General features: G+C 40.8%; 1 protein-coding gene across 1 annotated transcript in view; it reads right to left on the bottom strand.

The window, feature by feature from the left end:
• Positions 1-21,590, bottom strand: part of Slc30a9 (solute carrier family 30 member 9) — a 49,026-nt gene that overhangs the window by 24,135 nt on the left and 3,301 nt on the right. Inside the window, exons 2-9 of the mRNA XM_051164682.1 lie at positions 17,656-17,820; positions 9,085-9,144; positions 7,949-8,048; positions 7,057-7,149; positions 6,453-6,535; positions 4,878-4,936; positions 1,756-1,823; positions 459-561 (exon numbers count right to left, since the gene is read on the bottom strand). Of these exons, the coding sequence (XP_051020639.1) occupies positions 459-561; positions 1,756-1,823; positions 4,878-4,936; positions 6,453-6,535; positions 7,057-7,149; positions 7,949-8,048; positions 9,085-9,144; positions 17,656-17,820 (731 nt within the window). The remainder of the gene's footprint in view (positions 1-458; positions 562-1,755; positions 1,824-4,877; positions 4,937-6,452; positions 6,536-7,056; positions 7,150-7,948; positions 8,049-9,084; positions 9,145-17,655; positions 17,821-21,590) is intronic.

Raw genomic sequence — 21,590 nt, 5'->3', positions numbered from 1 at the left:
GGCTGTCCTGGGATTCACTATATAAATAGGTCTGGCTGGATTCAAACTCACAGCGATCACCTGCTTCTCCCTCCTGAGTGTGGGCGTGTGCTACCATGCCGTCTCTTTCTCTTATCTTTAGTCCACAGTTGACTGTGAGGATATGGAAGCACAGATGCAGAACCCACGTATACAAAAGCCACTGTTCTTTTTTGTTTTTGTTTTCTCTGCGTAGCCCTGGCTGTCCTGGATTCGCTTTGTAAACCAGGCTGGCCTCGAACTGGTAGCGATCTGCCTGCCTCTGCCTCCCTGAGTGCTGGGATTAAAGGTGTGAGCCACGATGCCCGGCTGTTCTTAAATGCTCAAATTAAGAAAGCTGCATTTTTCCCAAAGCCAATTGCAGAGTATTTTTGAACAGATCGCTTTCTGCCTAAAGCTTGTAAGAATTAGTTTAAAGTTAATGGAGCACTTTCTCTCACCTGGTTACAAGTATCAGATAATGAGTGTATAGCTTCTGAGAACATACTTGCTGAGCCCGTGTAAATCCAGGCAAGGAATTTAAAGAAGCAGTTCAAGCCATTACTAGAGAGAAAGAAAACAATTCAGCATATGTTTAAGTTAAATGTTTCCATCAAATGTTAAATGACTTTATACTAGAGTCTATTGGAAGTAAATAACAAAGAACTTCCTACAGTTCAGGTATAAATACAGAAGTGTGGATTATGATACCACTAAGTACACAAGGAAGAGGCAATGCTGTCTGTTGAAGGCTTTGCCTTCCTAATACTATACATATCACCCCCTAAGTGATCTGTACTACTGCCACGGTTTTAATGATCATCTGTAGACTAATAAATCTCTAGCCTATATCTCCCCGGTGAGCTTGAGACCACTATATATTAACAATAATACCTACTGAGTTCATATTATGCACTAAGTACTATGCCAATTAGTTTATATATTACACACACTCCTCCCAAGGAAGGCTATAATTACTATCTCTGCTCTGCAGGCAGAAAGAACTAATCCTGACCATCTCCTCAAGGACACCCTTACAGACACCTGGAACTAAAAACCAAACATCATTTTCTCTCCTCCTGCCCTACCCGTTTCTGGTGCTCCTATCAGAGTAACATTTACCCATTGTCCAAGCAGGGACCGGGACACCATTCTTGACAGCAGTTCTAAGTATTCTAATGCGGATAGTCATCTTTAGTCCCTATTGGAAATGCTCTCCTCTAGGCTAATGCTCTCCAGCCCTCCAAGGATCACACATTATATATTTCCAAATCTTATCATAATTTCTGACATGCACAATTAAGAAATAAAAACTACTGAATTACAAAATTAATGTTTTTATACAAAAAGGTAAACAAAATAGGAATCAAGAAGCAGAGGAAAAAAGGGGTTAGCTATAAAAACATGAAGTTTCCTCCAAAATTAAAGTAGGAGAAAAACACAAGCACTTAGTAGCTGTGCAATGGCCAATGGAACTTCAAAAAATTGACTCTAACAAACTCCAATTAGTATTTTCAGGGAGAAACTTCTACCCACTTAAATTTTACACAAACTCCAAGTTCAAATGTCCACATGGACACAGACCCTTCCCCTGTTACTTCACTGGCCATGACACTGGTTCAACTTCCTCCTAAAATAATAAAAGCTACATGTCAGCAATATGCAGCTAGCCACCGAGTAATACATGTATACATTCACGGACACACATATTAAGAGGTACACATCTCTGGGTTAAAAGCCTTGTCTTCCATAACTCACATGCAGATGGCCACCATCACCACCTTCCCTGGCCCCTTAAGGAACACGGACACCGTCCTGGAGCGTGGCTGTAAGACAAGAGCAAAGACTTCCCAAGTCTCTCAGAGAAGCACAGTGGGCGGCGGCTCCAACACAGCACAAGATTTACCGTCTCAAACCCTCTAAACAAAGGAGCTGACTTTTAAATTGCTTTCATGCAAACTTTCTCTTTAGAAGCGATGTAGTCAGTCAGGGCCTAGAGATGGCTCAGTCGCTAAAGAGAGTGCAGTCTTCATGCTGAGAGCCGTGGTTTGGTCCCAGCACTCGTCTTGGGTGGAGTACAATAACCTATACAGCGCCAGCTCCAGGTGATCTGACACATCTTCTGTCCCCTAAGGACGCCTGTGTCCTTGCACATACCAGCCCTCCCACTGACACACCATATGCACAATAAAATAATAAAGTATGTAGATACATGAAAACACATTTTGGTACTTTCCTAAAACCTCAAATGCTTATTTTATTTTTTAATTTTCAAAATTTAACATTGTTACAAGAACTGCCACCAAGTCCGATGACCTGAGTTCCAGCAGATGGATAAAGGAAAGAAAAGACTCCTGCAAATTGTCCCCTGACCTCCCCAGGAGCACCACGGCACATGCACACTGAGTAAATAAGTATTAAGTCTTTAAAAATTAAAACTGATATCAGAGAGGATTCCCAAGGAAAACTGTATAAAGCACGCAGCGCACCATTGGCTCAGTTCCAATGCTGAGGCTGCAGCTCGCCCTGCTCAGCAGGACAAAGGCAGTTCCAAGGTGGAAGGGCTATCTTAAGAAACTCACAGAGTCAGGACCCGAAGGAAAGGCACTAAGAAAGTACAACAAGTCAAAGGGGAAAGGAATTGAAAGGACACTGCAAAATCAGAGTATGAGAGGGTGAGCTACTGCTCTGAGGAGAGGATGTTTTTGGTAAACTCAGGGCGCTGTGATTTTATTTCTTGCTGTTACAGTTCCCGTGAGACAAAGAGTGTAACAGGAAAAGTGTACATCTAACGTAAAAAAGACAAAGAAGGCATGCAATTCCAGCAAGCAAGACTGCCCATACGAACACATTCAAGAGGCACATGTCATTGGCCCACACTGTTCCGCACTGTACGGCAGTGACAGGCAGCTTGTAGTGCAGGAGAAACCCTAGCTCCCAAGACATGGGAAGACTGCAGCCTTCAGCCCATTCCTGAGTGCCGCACTCAGAGAAGGCTCTGAGAGAAACCAGAATCGAAACGAATGGAGCGAGGGGCAGCTCGAGTTAAGATCCAACCATTGTGCTCTGTTCTAGACTGTGTGAAAGGGAGTAAGGTCTCAAGTGCTACCAGAGAAAAGACAATTTGCACAAACAGCCTTTGCCCAGATCTGCATCAACCACTCCAGCCCTTGCTAGCTCTGATTTGTTGCAATCTTCCTGTCTCAGCCTTCCAAGTGCTGGTATTGGTATGTCAAGCAATAGCTATAACACCCAGCTATGGCATTACCTTCTTTTTTCCTTTTGAGAGCGAGAGGGGAGGGGGAGAAAGAGAAACAAAGGGGGGGGGGGAGATTGACTGAGATATGACCCTACTATGTAGCCGCGGCTGGCCTGAAGTCACTGTATAGACCAGGCTAGCCTTGAACATGAGGAGATCCTCCTTACTCTGGCTCATGAACACTGGAATTATGGCCATGAACCATCACACATATCTACCATTAACTTCTTGATCAAAGATCCTTCCCAGCCTAGTTGAATGGAAAACCTATTCTGGACACACATGACTTTCCACCTTGGGTGTTGTTTGTGACTTTGGTAAGAGCCATTTCAATGGGAAGAAAATCCAACTGGATTGAATTTAAGAGACAAGAGTAGGTGAGGTCCTAAATGAAAAACTTTCTATATTTCTCCTAATATTAATTCTTTCTTGTAGAAAGCATAGTATTTAGGAGCATGTGTAGCTAAAAGTCTCTATATTTGATGATGAAAAATGAGGTACTCTCATCAAATTACAAATTGTCTTTGACTTATAGGGTTAGGTCTCTATAACCATCACAAATTTAAAATGCTGTAGACTGAAAACCCATCTAACCCCCTCATAGAACACCTAGCCCAGCTCAAATGTACTGCCACGCACTGAGCAGAATCATCTAGCACAAAGCCTCTTTTAATGAAAATGTTGACTACAACTTACTGATACTACATGGAAATTAAAAACAGAATGGCCATATGATTATGATTCTACATTATCAAGTTGATAACCCACTTTACACCAGGAACCACTGTTTTTCAATGAAGTATGAAGCAGTGCTGGTAGCTGAGAAGCAAAAGGTGAGGCCGCAGGAAGTCTGGGAAGAGAGAAGGCCTACAGTAGCCATTTTACAGTGAAAGAGTATACTAATGAAGTTAAACAAAGTGTCCACTGACTATGTACACAAGCTTAGATAGTAAAATATTTATTAGATTAAAATAGATAAAAATTTAAAATTAGGTACAATAAATAAAAAATAATAAATGTCTAACAAATAAAATAATGATAATAAAGCCAAATAGTAAAAACCAATCAAACTTCCTGTGTAATTTCCTCTTTCAAGGGATGCCTTCATCTGCGAAAGCAGAGAGCGGGCAGTCTCAGTGATGAGTCAGAATTATGAGTGGAAGGAGTGAAGACAACAACAATTAAATTTTGATGTCTATCCAGATGTGTGTGTGTGTGTGTGTGTGTTTGTAGATGCATATTCATGACAGATAAAAGATATGAAAGAGATAGAAAATCCTGCTAAAACCTAAACAAACAGTCTCCTTTATCTATATATGCTTAAGAATCTTAGCAACAGTCTGGTCCACAAAGAGTCCAGAACAGCTAAGGCCACACAGAGAAACCCTGTCTCGAAGGAAAACAAAACAAAACAAAACTTAAGAAACTCATGTTACAATTTTAATTTAAAAAAAATCAAACAGAAATGAATTAGATGGAAGTTCAGTTAATTACAATGTGCTCAAGAAAAACCTTGGATTATGATCAAAGGCTTACTGGAATTTCTTGGATTATGACTATAGACATTTCACAATGTACTAGGTTTGTCAAATAACACACACATGATTAAAGATATCCTTACCTTTGTGTTTCCCAGGAAATCACCATATTCTCTTAGTATTCTTTGGTTTCTAAACAGCCCTGTAAGAATCAAAAAATGAGTTTAGGGCATATATATTCTTTAATCAGACTATAACAATACAGCTCCCTCCTTGAGACTGAGTTCAATGGTTGAGGGTGTAGCTCAGTAGGCAGCATGCTTGCTTACCATATACAGAGTCCACTTCCCAGAACCATGTGTACCAGTGTAGAACAGACCTGTAACCCAGCATTCACGGAATGGAAGCAGGAGGATCAGAAGTTCTAGGTTATCCTTGGCTAGCCTGGATAGCAAATTTGAGGCTAGCCTGGGTTATGTGAGACCCTGAACATCCCCCTCCTCCAAAGGAATGCACTCAGGAGGGTTCTTTCCACAGAGATGGAGAAACAGGACTACACTGGTATCTCTGAAGAACAAGATGAGCACACACAAGCACGCGCATGGCACCCTCCTATTTACGACAAGTTAAATGTGTGCACGCGGTGCTGGAAAGAGCTTGCTGCCCAAACATGGGAAGCTGAGCGTGGACCCCAGCCCATCATCCTGTAATTCCAACCCCAAGGGCCTGGACACCCTCTTCAAGACCCAGAGGGCACCCGCACACGTCTGCACACATTCACAAACACACAAATACATACAAGTAAATGAAATGAATCTTTTAAAAAGTGTGCATATAAGCTGGGCGTGGTGGCGCACGCCTTTAATCCCAGCACTTGGGAGGCAAAGACAGGTGGATCTCTGTGAGTTCGAGGGCAGCCTGGTCTACAAAGAGAGTCCAGGACAGTTAAGGCTATAGAGAGAAACCCTGTCTTGAAAAAAACAAAACAAAACAAACAAACAAAAAAACAAAAAAAGCATACATATAAACTTTAAAATGTATTGGAAATATTCTGAAAAGGCATAACCAAATCATTGCTAACAGTTATCTTTAGAAAGAAAAATAAAAGCATTACAGAAAAAGAAAGAAAACATATCACTCTTTATAGTTCTGCATTTTTTGTTTTGGGGATATTGGGAAATCAAACTGAATTCTTTTTGAATCATAAATATGCACAATGCTTTTGCATCTATATTTGTATAATTCAAATCATGTAAATTATATTTTACATTGGCCTAAATCTAAACTCTAAATCACTACACTCATTTCTCTGAGAATCTTGTGTCGGTAGTTAACGGACAGTTATTTATTTGTGTTAGGACTTTGATAAATATTTGCTGAATCAATGAATCAATGAATGTGGCAGCTGAGTCAGCACTTCCTGTAAGAAAGCAGTCATTGCCACTTTCATAGCAGTAATCTTTAAATCGGATCCACAGTGCTACTCTTATTGTTCCACAGGAACTACAAAGTATTTCCCATGTCCTCTTACCATCCTAGAAAGTTATCAAAAAATAAAGCAAACTGATTCTATGTTTTGAGCTGACTCCCATGCTGAGCACTGGTGTTTGCCGCAGCTGCAGCAGGAACAGCAAGCCCTGGTGCGACCGGCTCTCAGGGTATGTGCTCATCTGTATGTTAGCTCCCAACAAACCCTGACTTACGCTAAAAGTACTTACGTTCTCTGTATTCTATTTCTGCTTCTTTGCGTACTTTTTTCTCCCTGGCAAGAGCGTCAAGGCTTCCCCAAACTTCCAAAGCTCTGTGTGTACAAACATATGCATAGTCACCACCAAGGATCATCTTAAATTACTTTATTATACGTTAAGTATAAATGAACTATAACTATGTATAAAGCTTATTTTTAAAAAGCATAAAGTAGCTGGGCAGTGGTAGCACACGCCTTTAATCCCAGCACTTGGGAGGCAGAGTCAGGTGGATCACTGTGAGTTTGAGGCCAGCCTGGTCTACAAAGTGAGTCTAGGACAGCCAAGGCTACACAGAGAGACCTTGTCTTGAAAAACAACAACAACAACAACAACAACAACAATAATAATAATAAAGCATAAGGTCTTTTCAGAAAGAAAACGCACTTCAAACTTCTGAGTCAAATCTAAGCAGTTCAAACCAACCCATCAGCAGACGTGTTTATAAATAACTTGTACAGGAGAACAAGCCGCATTAAAGCAGCGCTGTCTGAGAAGCACGCCATTGGAAGTCTGTTTAAAATGCTACTGTAGCCCAAAGCCAGCACACTCTCCTGTGAAGGGGTTCTGTTCTTACTTTGCTTCCACATCTGATCTCAAGAACACGGTAAAGGACTCGGTATCATTGTGGGGACTTCGTCGTCTGATTTTCCGAAGTTGTTCTAAGTCGCTGGAAACATAAGGCATTGAAGTTATTTAGATACTGCTTCTAAGCTTATAGGTTAAGGACAGTAAACAAGCATACTGACCCCTATCTTGGAAGAAGGGATCTATACAACTTCGAAACATCAGTTCAAAGATAGCATTTTTAATACAAAAAATAGTCTGGAGACAGTAAAAAAAGATGATCACCGATGAAGAACACCACAGTACAGAGATTCCACTCTCCAACATAGAGCCCTGAGTGTGAGGGTCTCATCAGAAACTTCGCAGGGTCAGGCCTGCTCACTACTGGGGGGGGGGGGGGGGGGCGTGGCAACTCCCTCACTGATGCTTATACTATGACCACAGGACTTTAAAGATGTGTAAAAAACAGAATACACACAAGTATCATTCTTCTATTTAAGAATTTAACTTAGGGGCTGGCAAGATAAAGGAAGCTGGCAAGCCTAATGGCTTGAGTTGTGTCCGGCAGACCCACAGGGCAGGAGACAGCCACTTCCCACAGGTTTTCCTCTGACCCCCACGATGCATCCCCCAACCCCTCACACAACTAAATGTTTACAAGTCACAAATGTCAAGTCCCGGTTGTAATCACCTTATTTTTTCTTAAATTCTGAAAGGTTTATATGTTCATCAAGTCACTATTACAGTCGCCAGCAGATCATTATGTATGTTTAATCACTGGTTGTCGTAAAGAAATTTTGTGACAGCAATGAACAATTATTGTCACGCAAATTAGAAAATGAGTGGAACGGTGACAGGCCACGCTATTTGCCCAGAGCGCTGCACTGAGAGGAGCCCCGTACCTGGATTTAAGGCAGAACTCATTTATTGCTCTTACTCCAGTGATGAAGTTGTTCTTAGTGTATTTTGGTCCATACTCTCTTTTCTTAAGGACTGCTTTCACTAAACCAGAAACATAAGGAAACATGTGAGCATGCACACTGAAAGCCCTCTGGGAGACGAGCACTTCTTCAATTCCACAGACATTTGTTGTTGTTTTCCTAATGCATAAGATGGTGGCAAAGAAAAAGAAACATCTCTCTCAGTACAGAAACCAGGCTAGGTCACAAATCTAGTGTTCGTCTCCCTGGCCCATCTCTAATTGACGCTAAAACGGCAGTCTGTCATCTAATAGATGCCTTGTATCAGTAGTGCTGTTCTGTCTAAAGCACTGAAATCACTTAAGTTGCTTAGGGTCTATGTGCAAATGAAGTTTCAATAAATATTACAGAGTAGTCACTGCTATTCAGCACTGTTTGTTTGTTTGTTTGTTTGTTGAGAGAAAGACGGCTTCGCTCTACACCCTGGGGTCCTGCTCCAGCCTCTGACAGGCTGTCTTCACAGGCAAATCGCACACACAGTCCAGCGTTGACGACCCTGGATTACTTATGTGTTTGTGTAAGCAATGTTCAAGGCCACCCTGATGAGCAAGTCTTACTTTCACCATCTTATATGGAAGTGAGCTAAATGTCAGAGGGGTAAATAAGTCAGCTGCGTTAGGCCAGACAGCTAGTAAATATGGGAGCCAAAGCTGAGCCCCGTCTTGTCTGATGCCACAGCACTCCAAAGCCCACAGAGCTACCGACTCCATGGATTAGCTGCTTTGGAGAAAATCAGACAGAACCAGCTGGCTCCACCTGAGTTTAAACACACTATAGCTGAAGGCATTAGCCTCTTGCTCCTTAATACCATTGCTTTTCTAAAAATAATAGAGCAAATAGATGATTCTGGTTTTTTAAGCTTTTAAAATACTTGTCATCAAAATACAAAATAAACTTCAGCGTAAAGTAGCACATAAATAGAATAAAAATGTATGGGCAATCTATTAAGAATAAAAGCAAATTGTAACTACATGCTTAGAATAATGTTAAAGATCTCCACATAAATTCTGTGTATTTATATATACTACATACGAAAACACCAAATAAAATGTATTTACCTCTTACTTGAAGAGGATCTTGCTTAAGTGGAGCTTTGAGTTCTGCGCCTATATTTTCTGCTGTAAAGTTTTATCAAAACAAGTTTACATTAAAGAGTTGCTTTCAAATACAACTGTAACTTATTAATTTAATGAAGCAATGTATAACAGTAAGTATATTACCACAACCTATTTTAATTCTATAAAACATAAGAGTGTCAAACTTCATCAATATACTACAGGAGAAAAGGCATGGCGTCATTTCAACAACTAAAGACAAGACATTCAGTAAAACTCAGCATCCACACACGTGCCAAAGCCTTTCAGAAAACTGACAAAAAGACTTGTTTTAAAGAGTAAAACAAAAGCATGAGACATTACATCTAATGGACAAAGTGCTGGTGAATTTAAAATAGAAAAACAAAGGCACAAAGAATTCTTCCACTGTTTTAGAGACAACACAGAGTGAAAAAAATCTATTATGTGGTATTAGACAAATGTACTTACATTCACACTCCCAAAAGCCACAAATAAAGGTAAAAGATTAAAAAAAATAAAAAAATAAAAACAAAAACAAAGCAAACAAAAAACCTGGAATCTACCTCCCATGATGTGCAAAGAAATGCTTACAAATACAAATTCAAATATCAATGCATTCAAATGTCCCACTGTAGACCTGAGGCTACTGTCACAATAAAGATTTCCTTTCTTTTTATGAAGCAGGATTATCAAGAATGGGTTCAAATGCACAGTGTTCCTGCCTCAGTCTCTTGAATGATGAAACTGCAGCAGCACACCATCATGCCCAGCAAAAAAATGTGTAAGCAGGACATAAACAACATAAGGGAAAAAAATTCAGTAAGTTAAAATTCAGAAAACCTATTCAACAAAAGATCCTTTAAAAAGGAGGGTGATGTGGGGGTCGAAGAGATGGCTCAGCAGTCAAGAGGACTTGCTGATCTCTAGAGTCTGTTGCCCAGAACATGGAGGCTCAAACAACTTGTAGCTCAACACCAGAGGATCTGACACCCTCTTCTGGACCCCACAGTCACCTGCACGCACGCGCACACCCCCACCCCAATAAATCTTTTAAGACTAGTCTCAAGTTGGGAGAAATTATTTGCAATAAGTAGAGCCAAGAATATTTTAAAATGTCATCCAAATCAATTAGAAAAAGTTCAATAAAATGAGCATTAGACTAAACTTGCATAGAGAAACAAATATGCATTACCACTGGATGTGTGAAAAGATGATTATTTCATTAAGTGTATTCAATGAAGTAAAGGAATTCCATTTTACCACATCACGCCAAGGAAAATGAGAAGGCTCAACAGCTGGTTGTAGAGAAGGCGCAGAGAGCGGATATGGCTGTCGGTGGGAAGACACAAAGGCCTGTGGGAACTATGACCCAGTAAGTCTTCCAGGTCAAAGAGTCAAAAAATCCTAGCACAAGGGCAACTGAGGAGAGGCACATGGTATTCACAGTAGCACTCCGTTCTGTTTTTTAAAACTGCAAATAACAAAATGCCTGCCAGCAAAAGAACAAACTGCTGCATTCATTCACCATTTTAAACGCAGTGGGTGACAGACCTCATCATCACTCTCTATCCTTAAGCGCCCACTGAGTGTCAAACACTACCATTGTGCCAACTTCTTTAACTCACACGACAGGCATCAACAACTTGTGCTATAATTATCTCTTTGAAATTATCGACCAAACCAGACAAATACACCAGCAGTCTGGATAAATCTAGCAATAAACCTTAATAAAAAACAAACCCCAAAAATACACATGAAGTTATTGCAACAAAGTTCAAAATCAGACAAAACTAACTGATTTAGTACGCTTACTCCTTTTACCTCCCCTTTAAAAGATTTATCAATAACGTGTATGTGTGCATGCCCGAGTTCACGTACACGCACACGCAGTCAGTCCTGTGGGAGCCAGAGAGGGCGTCAGATCCCTGGAGCTGGAGTGGAGGCTGCAGCCACCTGACACTGGTCCTGCACTGAACCTGAGTCCTCTGCTGCAGCAGCAAGTGCTGTCCACTACCAATGTCTCTCCAGTACCCTACCCCCTCACCTCTTTTTTAAAAACAACAACAACAACAAAACCCAAGGTACTGAAGCAGAAAACTTCAGGATAGTGGCATGGAGTTGCACAGCAAATGCAAATCAGAGAAGGAGAAATAGTTCTTAGGTGGACTGGTAAATTCCAGGATTGTATTTTCATTTTCTAACTCAAAAATTTTTCAATGTTTGTGTAAAATTATTTTGTAAGAAAAACCTCATTCACTCTTAAAACATTTTCTTTATTTATAACTTATGGCTATAAATCTAAGGGAAACAGGGGAAAAATGGGAAACAGGCAAAGGGTCCTGAACCTGCCCAGGTGATATCTTGGCAGTCAGGATCAAAAGCTGACAGTTACTAGTGTGGCGTGCTGTTAACTTCCCATACTGCCTGCATGTTTACAACGCTGTCTGACTCACGAGCAGGCATGTGTGCTTCCCACTGCAGAGAACAGAAGAGGCTCCCAGTGATCCTGAGAAGGAGCAACACGGAAGTCAAGGGAAGCTCTTGACAAGCATTTTCTGCGGAAGAACAAGGATGGGGCCGTGGACGCGGCGAGCAGAGACAGAGTACCACCTGGGGCCCAGCAGTAGCCGAGAGAGAACAGAATCAAGGAAGGGGAAATGGCTGATGCAGTTAGGAGGAGAATCACAAGAGCCCTGGAGCAGATGAGACACAGAGGACCAAACACAAAGGAAGTCCTGTGTTTCCACCTCCTCGCAAATGCGATAGTTTAAATACATCACAGCATCCAGCATTTAAATGAACACCATTACAGCACGCAACATGACCATTGATTGTGGTTCACTTGGACCATTTTTTGTTTGTTCCCAGGTTACTGTCCTTTTTTCTTTCCTTTTAATTTTTTTTATATTTTTTACATATACATTTATATTATTCCACATATATACAATAAATTACCTATAGCAAGAAGAACCATGAAGCAATCAGGAATTATACAAATGTTACATTCTTACTGTTTTGGCTATTTGTATTTGACAGCCTAAAGAAAACGTCTTTCCCATCTTGGTGTGTCTAAAATTCTGAATGTAAATCAATCTCCACCGTGTCTTGTCATTATCAACTTAAAACATCTGTCTAGACCTAAAAGCATCTTAACCCCTAAACAACTAAGCTTCATTGTAAAACTAACTATCTGGTCTTCAACTCCATCAGAGAAGGAATAAACTTGATTATTTGAATATGCTGGGAGTGCAGGTTAGTAGCTTTCCAAATGAGAAGAGGACAGAGACAGTTTGCTACCTAAACAGTCACCCAAAACTCTCTAATGTTGGAGCATCTTCTTCAGCCTTCTGGCCCAATATATCTGACAAAAGTAATTGTGAGGCAGGAACTATTGAGGAACTATTGACTGTCGACTCTGCCTGCATACAAGCTTGCCTATTTTAGGCATAATTCTGTCTGTGGTAGAAATGAGGACATTTTGCCCAGTGGCTGGTTTGCCACATTTGAACCATCTCCATAAGGAGGTTCTTTGATGCTCATTATTGTTTTTAATTTTTCTTTCACATTTCCTGCCATCTGTTAGGCTCAGTTAATTTTTCATATGTTTTTCCCATCCCATTCTCCAATTTATAAAATTGTATTTCTTTTTTGAAAAAATTATATTTCTATACTTTAAATTATAATGTACACAGAATATTTCCTGTAAATCTTCCAGCCATCTGCAAAGTCAGTATCTCCACTCTCCTCTAGAACAAAAAAAAAAAAAAAAAAAAAAAAAGTCTTACCACTCTGGATTAAGTTTTAATAGTAAATACTGGAATATTTGTTATTCCTATTACAAACTTAATTTTATCAACATCATTTATCTACTTCTTGTTCTACATTGCCTTTTCTATCATATCCTGATTTCCCTGAGTTTATTTTGCAATATAGAGAAATGCTTAGTTAACAGTGTTCTTTGTTTGTTTTCTTGTTTTGTTTTCTTCAAGACAGGGTTTCTCTGCATAACCGTGGCTCTCCTGGACTCACATTGTACACCAGGCTAACCTCAAACTCAGAGATCCACCTGCCTCTGCCTCCCAAGCGCTGGGATTAAAGGCGCGTGCCCCACAGCACCTGGCTAACAGTGTTCTTTAACTTTGGATGGACGAGAGTTTGTAGTATCAACCTTTATGTGTAAAAATGTAGTTATTTCCACCTTTAAATCAGCATGAAATTCCAGAAGAACATTCAGTTCCCAAGCAGTGTTCCCTTGGTCTTCTGGATACTGTGGATATAAACTGTTTATTTCCAATGAGCAACAACTGAACTCATGGCATTCTGGCTTCTGTTTAGTAGCTTTTAGATTGACTTGTTTGTGTCTTTCCACTCTGGTTTCTCTAGATATCTTGGTGGATTCTTTTTTCCTAACCTGCTCAATGGCCCACATGTATTGAATTTTTTGGGTTTGTTTCTTTTTCTTTTTTTTCCCCAGACAGTCTCACTATGTAGCTCTGGCCATCCTGGAACTCACTATGTAGACCAGGCTGTCCTTGAACTCAGAGATTCTGTCTTTGTCTCCCAAGTGCTGGGATTAACACATGTGCCCACATTCCCAACTGGTTTAAAGTATACTTGTAATTGAGGAATCTTGTTTTTCTCAAATTCTAAAGACCATTCTCATTCATATTCTCTCTGTCTCTGTCTCTCCCTCCCTCCCCACTTCTTCATGTATGTGTGGGATGCCTATGTGCGGTGTCTGTGCACATCTTACTGTGATAGACATGTGGAGGACAACCTATGGTGCTAATCCTTCCTTCTTCCTGCTTATTGTTAGCTGCTGCGTGTGCCAGGCAAGCCGGCCCGTGAGCTTCTGGGAGTCTCCTATCTCTCCGTCCCATGTGGGCATGCTGGGGTCACAGATGGGTTCTGGGGATCTACACCCCATGCTCACACTTGATGGGAAGCACACGGCCCCTGATCGGTTTCCTCAGCTCTCCATTAGCTCTGTAAAGTACTTACTGTTCTTCTGTCTTCTCTCTCTTAAATGCCTATGACATGCAAGCTAGAGCGTCCTGCTGTTTTGTTTTGTTTTTCTTGAGACAGCACCTGATTCAGTATTGTCCAAGCTTGTCTCAGGCTACAGCAAAATGTACAGTGTACAGGCTACAGTGTACAGATTTCTACACTGAAATCTACTGTCAAAAGCTTCAGAAACACCACTTTACCCCCACAGTCATCACTGAACCAAAGCACATAAAGTACGTTGCTCTCAGATGGAACTTGTAAACATGCTCATTCTCAGCTGTCTAGATGTTACTATATATATAATGCTATGAAGCACAAGCAAGGAGGTTAGTAATGGCTCAAACACGTGCATGGATACTTACTTTACAAACCACGACCATCTTAATAAACTCACACTACATTGCTGGTATAGAATCTCCATAATTTACACAAATAATCAGATATTCTAACCATGAATATCTTTAGACATTTGTTTTAAGCTCAAATTCTGGCTGTTTGCCACACATCTGCTGCCATTAGTAAAATTAAAACTAATTTTACTAAAATTCAAACCATCTGAATGCTCCTTAAAAATGTAAGGACGTCTTAGCAAGCCTGCGCCTTAATGAGCTGCTCCTGACTTCACCATGTGATCTGAATTATTCAAAAGTCAATCTCAAACTCTTAGGTATATAAATTATCTTTCAATCAAGCAATTACTTGGTATCTATCTGATAGCTAACAAGGTCTAATTTGGACTAGGCAAATCTTTAAAAAGAGCTCAAAATAAAACTATCAATAAACAATGTGTTTCTACTATGAGACAATTAAACTAAAATTTTTATTACACTTAGCAGAGAAAAAGGAAACCAACTCCATGGATGTCATTTTGTTGTTGTTGTTTTGTTCTGTTTTCTGAGATAGAAGGTCTCTCTGTGTAACACACCTGGCTGTCCTGTACTCACTTTGTAGACCAAGCTGGCCTCAAACTCACAGAGATCCACCTGCCTCTGCCTCGAGAGTGCTGGGATTAAAGGCAGGTGCCACCATGCCCAGCTCATGTATGTCAACTTTAAAGATTCTTATAGTGGAACCAACATTCAATATCTTTACCTGAGTTTATATTTATCTAAGAAAACCATTATGTAATATATTTTGCCCTTAATTATATTATACCATCAGCTGTTTCCGCCTTTATTGTGTCTTTATAATAAGCACATGTTGAATTCCGGAACTTAGAGACTCATTACACATTTTATTCCTTCAACAAGTAAATCCAATTCTAAAGAATTAATCAATCAATTAATTTCATGTTTATATGTGCACAGGTGTGAGTGCACACATGTGTGTGCTATGATTTATGTATGGAAGTCAGAAGATTTATTAGAATGGCTTACAGGCTGTGGTCCAGCTAGTCCAACAACGGCTGTCTGTCTACCAATGGAAGGTCCAAGAGTCCAGTTGTTGGTCTAGAAGTCTCAGCAGCTCTTCAGTCTATGCTGGGATCCTGAAGAACTAGGCTCTAACGCCAGTGCAGGAATGCGCTTGGACACAGGCAAAGAGCAAGCTTCCTTCTTCCATGTCCTATATATATGCTGCCAGCAGAAGGTGTGGCCCAGATTAAAGGTGAATCTTCCCACCTCAAAGATCTGGAATAGAAGTGGGTCCTTCCACTTCAAATGATTTAATTAAAAAGAAGAAAAAGAAAAAGAAATCCCTTACAGGTATGCCCAGCCATTTTGGGTTTCAGTTAATTCCAGATGTATCCACTGCAATGGAGATGATGGAGATGGAGGAGATGGAGATGATGGAGATGGAGATGATGGAGATGGAGGTGATGGAGATGATGGAGATGGAGATGATGGAGATGAAGATGGAGCTAGAAGAGGAGGAGGAGGAAGAGGAGGAAGAAGGCAGCAGCAACAGTTGTTGCTTTTGTGCTAGTAAGATGGCTCAGTGAATAAAGGTGCTTTTCACACAAACCTGATGATGCAGATTTGATCCTCCAAACCCACACAAAGGTAGAAGGAGCACCAACTTCTTCAAGAAGAACACAACTTCACAAAGTTGTCCTCTGAGCTACAGATGTGCATACGTGTACACACACACACACACACACACACACTAATAGTAATAGTAATAATAATAATAATAATACTATATATATCTTTAAAGAGGCTAGGTGTAACACTGGACATGGTGGCACATGTCTTTAATGCCAGCACTCAGGAGGCAGAGGCAGGTAGATCTCTGTGAGTTGGAGGCTAGCCTGGTCTACAAAGCCAATCCAGGACAGCCAAGGTTAAAACTGAGAAACCATGTCAAAAAAATAAAAAAACAAAAACAAAAAATGGGAGGCAGAGGCAGGGGTATTAATGTGAGTTCGAGGCCAGCCTGGTCTATAAACTGAGTCTAAGACAGCCAAGGCTACACAGAGAAACCCTGTCTCAAAAACAAAACAAAACAAAACAAAACAAAATACCAAAAAACCCAAACAAACAAACAAAAAAGTAATAGACAAGAAAAAAGCAACAGATCAACACTCTGTGTTTCCCAGCACTGAAAGAGTTGGATGGATATAGAGTACTAGCTAAACTAGCGCATCAGCTGGGAACAAGTTGTCAGAGTTAAGGCTTTCTACGGGCTTTGTATTTCCCAAAGGAACTCACACTAACTATTGTTAGCCTTTGAAGTACCAATAGAAGATATAATTTCCATATAAACACGGAAATTGTAGATACTATTTTTTACTTACTTATTTATGTTTTTGGAGACAGGGTTTCTCCGTGTAGCCTTGGCTGTTCTGGACTCACTCTGTAGACCAGGCTGGGCTCCAGCTCACAGAGATCCACCTGCCTCTGCCTCCTGGTGCGAGGATTACAGGCATAGCCGCCCCCCCCCCCCCCCCCCCGCCCAGCTTTAAAAAGATTTTTAAAGTAGGATATATATCTCCTGTCCTAAGATATCAAAGCTACACATATTTTAAAACACATGGAGGCCACTTAGGAAAACTGTTCAAATGGTAAATCAAAGCTCAGGCAACAGGGGCTGGAGAGATGGCTCAGAGGTCAAGAGCACTGTCTGTTCTTTCAAAGGTGGTGAGTTCAGTTCCTAGCAACCATACAGTGGCTTACAACCATCTGTAATGCAATCTGGTGTCTTCTAGCATTCAGGTGTACATATAGGCAGAATACTGTGTAAATAATAAATAAATAAATCTTAAAACAAAAACAAAACCACAGGCAACAAACTTCATGCCATAATCATAGAGATCAAAGTTTGCGACAGCTACAAACATTATGCAAATAAACTGGTCTATATGTGTGCACATGTGCACGCACTTGTTTGTATACGAGTGCAGATGTGTGTGTGCTCAAGTGTGTGGAGGCCAGGACAGCCTCAGGTATTGGGCCTCACCTTCCACCTGTTTGAAACATTCTTGTTTGCTATAAACTCCTGAAATATACATCAGCCCAGACAGTTTTACAAGCAACTTCTATTATTAAAGGAGAAACAATTTCCAACGTACAGGAGAATTTTAAAAGCTTTCAGCACATTTCCACACACCTGCTTCTTTAAGTGGGACTTTTTCAGCTCTTGGAGTCTGTGCGCCCCGCCCTCCTTTCTGGATGTCCGTAGAGTACAACTTGACCCAACTTAGAGTGGAAATATGAGGGTGACAGCTGGGGACCACATACGTAAAGCTTCCAAATGTCATTACATTCTTCCATCCTAAGAGAAAAAAAAGTCACTCTAATTTCAGACATTTAACAAATTACATGTTTGAATTTCCTTAGTAATATAGGAATCAAATGTTTCAGCTTTTCCCTAATTTATGCTGATTTGGAAACTTAAAATATATATATATATGAAACTAAACAAAACACTTGGTACTCAATTATTCCAAAAGGTAGTACACAGTACATAACAGATACCCTTATTTTGTATGCAGGTTGCATTTTAAAAGAAGAAAAAAGAAAAAAAGAAAAAAAGAAGAAGAAAGGAAAATAAGAAAAAGCTGGCATTATATATTTTTAAAACAGCTGGCTCTGGGTGTGGGAGGGTCAGGAGGGTTCCTACTAAAAATTACCCCATGTCTTCTCCTGAGCTGGAGATTTAGTCCTTTCATATGACGATCAATAAATGAATCCTATTAGTGGTCACTCTGTTGTCTCTAGTTTTTAATCAGATAATTAGTCAGCATTTGGTGAATGCCTCAGCATATGGAACTTTTAGTTGAGAAAATAAGAGACACAAATTACTTCAGACGTTGCATCTTGGTTGACAGTGCCTTTACTGGACTGACGCAGAAGGAAAAAAGGCTCTATTACACCAAAGTGACAGAAAACTGGATGTCTACTCTCTTGACCTTTTATGTATCACGGTGTGTACCCAGAAGTCCAGCTTTTCAAAGAACTCCAGAACTATTTAGATAAAACTTATACTTTCGGAGGCTTTATGTGAACTCAACCATGTCATTAGAGAGTGAACAGGTGGCACTGAGTGGCCGCTGAAGAGCTGACACTTGGTCGGGGACACAGTGCAGTGAGGGGGCCTTTCTGTTCATCCTCAGCACCATGGGTGGTGGTGGGGGAGGACAGTGTCTAACTGAGGAAAACTGTACTTCCGAAACACTAACGGATGCTTGCCATATGCATGAAGAGGGCTTGGGACATAAGGAGAAGCCTTTTCTAGTGGCTCAGGGGTGGCTGTGAGCCGTGTGGCTGACTGAAAGCACGAGGGCACAGGAACACGCTCAGGCCAAACCACAGGCTGCTCATTCATTTGGGGAAACTTCTTGATGGCAATGTATTCTTTAGTCCATTTAGCAAATTGCTCAGGAGCCAACGTGGTTTTGCTTATGTGCATCTGTTTCTAAAAGCCAAGTGAGGAAAATAACAGTAGAGGATTCCTGCACATGGAAACATGTGATGTACCAAACCTGTTTTCTTCATTGTGGCCACTGGCATCCTTGAGGCAGAACAGGAAGACTAAGGAAATGCAGAGGGAAATTAAGGCACATGAGAGCAGCAGTGCACAGCCTGATCCCAGTACGTGGGGAGGCAGAGGCAGGTGGTCTGTGTGAGCTGGAAGACAGCCTGCCTAAATACCCAATCCCAGGCCAGCCAAGGCTGCATAGTGAAGCCCTGTCTCCTACAAATAACAACAGCAGTGATAACAACAACAACAACAACATGAAGGGCTCACAGGGAGGAGCTAAAGCCCTGTACTCTGGGGCCTAGTTTGCCTTTCCTGCTGACTGAAAATCTAAAGAAAACTTTCAGCACACTGATAAAACCAAACTGCCTATAGTTATTTGTGTTTTCCTAAAAAACAAAACAAAAACCCAAATGTTAAAATAACAAATCACCTAAGCATATTTAGGGCCAAATGTCTGTAACCTCAAGTTTTAGCATTCCTCTCATCCCTAAATCTGAACAGCAAACCGAGGGAGAAACTGAGGTAAGAAGCAGTAAGAAGCAACTCCATGCTGCCTTCCAACCTCCAGGAGCATGCCACGGTACACAAGCTCTTGGACCTACATGCACACCAGACACTGCCACATGGTAAGAATAAGACATACGTTTCTAAGAAAGAAAAAATCTTTTACCAGATGTCATAAACACAATATTTTTATTTCTATGTGAACAGACCTCAATAAGCTCAAAACAAGGTGCCTGAGGTCTCTTTTTAGCCATTTAGAAAACTATACAATACCTTTATTTTTTTCAATTTACATTCTTTAAATACTGAATAAACTAAGCTGCTTGTCTGAATTTCTGCCCTGGTAGTTTTCCAGTCTGAACTATATTGACTGAGGGATTTTACCACAGTAGTGTTTAACCTATCCTATGTGTCCCATAAGGCAGTACGTGTAAAGGCTTTTTCTGAACTCAGCTGATGAGGAGAACACCTTGGAAGTGTTCTCTTTGAGGGCTACTTATTCTGGGCAACGGTTGCACCTCAGTGTCAGAGCTCTGGGTCTTGGATTTGGTCACCAGCACAGTTTTTAAAAAATCCAGTAATTATAATTTTCCTTTATTTATGGCAATGTCTGTTATTCAATGCTAGATAGATTTATTCATTAGGTAGTTTTAAAATTGTAGCATGCTAATTTTATTACTTCTTCACTCAGTCAGAATACCTTTATGCAGAGAAAACCCCACTCTGTGGTCACTAAGTAGTCAGTTTAAGTCAGCCTCGGGGCTGAAGTCTTCCCTTTTACGCACCAGCTCTCAAACAGTAAGTGCAGTGCCTGGTATACTGCAGAGGCAACACGGTTTTAGTTTGCATGTATCACTGCAATTACAGATTTCATTAAGATTTGCTGTGTATTTCAACCCATTTCAGTCTTGAGTGATGCTCAAACAGCCTTATTTCTGGCCAGTAGAGGGCTCTTCAATTCCTTCTAATACTATACTGTTAGCTAGCTTTCTGGAAACATCTGTAATTTTTCACTCCAATGGTATGTCAGATATTAACAGCTTTCAGTATACCTTTAGCATTAATATACAACTGAAAACTGCTTATAGGCTAAGAACTACGCAGGTCCACATCTGACTCAATAAAACCAATAAATACCTAACAGCAATAGAAAATATAATCAATCATTTGCGGGATGAACTGCTGAATGCATTAATTCTAGCTGGCAGAAATACAGTAAAACATATTTCCTAATCTGAACACCCTTTCCTCAAGGTGATATCTAAAATTAGCTACAAATGGAACATTAGTCTTTTGTTTGGCACTCACTGCTACCAGCCAGAATAGGGTTCTCTCATTGCTACACACCTAAGGGCTGTTTTCACCTAAGTTGTACTGGTAAGTTACCAGTTTAGTCACAGCAACTAGGGCCTGGTCACAAGTCTGTTTTTATTTCGCTGTTACTGCTTCTGTGACTCCTACAGCCACTGCTACTGTCCACTGCGTGCCCTCTCGCTCCAATCTAGTTTGTCATCTACTAATAGACTTAGCCTGGCTTTCAGAGAAAATATGGCTTTCATTAAGATTAACAGAGCGCAGCCATTCTCTTCCTGCCAACTAGCAACTTAGTCTATTCTGTATGCTTCATCTGCAATAAAAGCAAACAGAAGGACATCTTGTGGTTTGGGTTCATTTCTGGTTCATTTCAGGGCTGAGTCAAGGTTGTAGGCTGCTGACTGTAGGTCAGTCTCCTTACCTAAAAGACTATCTCAGTAGTTTCTTCCCTCCAAATTCTAAAGCACTGACATATCAAAAACTAAATAATTGCATGGCTGGAGGGATGGCTCCATGATTAACAACACTGGCTGCGCCACAGAATCACCTGACTGGGACTCACGGAGATCAGGGAGCCGTAGGGGTCTGACTTGCCCCTGTATGGCTGAGTGGCTTGGTGTTCACTGTGGGAGTCCTAACCGCGGTGTGGGGCTGTCCCTGACTCCTCTGTCTACTGTGGGACCCTCTTCCTCCTCCTGGGGTGCCTCATCCAGCCTTGATGGGACAGTGTGAGACCCTGTCTC

This window comes from Acomys russatus, chromosome 22 (genome assembly GCF_903995435.1).
Source record: "Acomys russatus chromosome 22, mAcoRus1.1, whole genome shotgun sequence".
NCBI lineage: Eukaryota > Metazoa > Chordata > Mammalia > Rodentia > Muridae > Acomys > Acomys russatus.
Note: the sequence above shows the minus strand (reverse complement) of the source record. Positions and strands in the feature narration are given on the sequence as shown.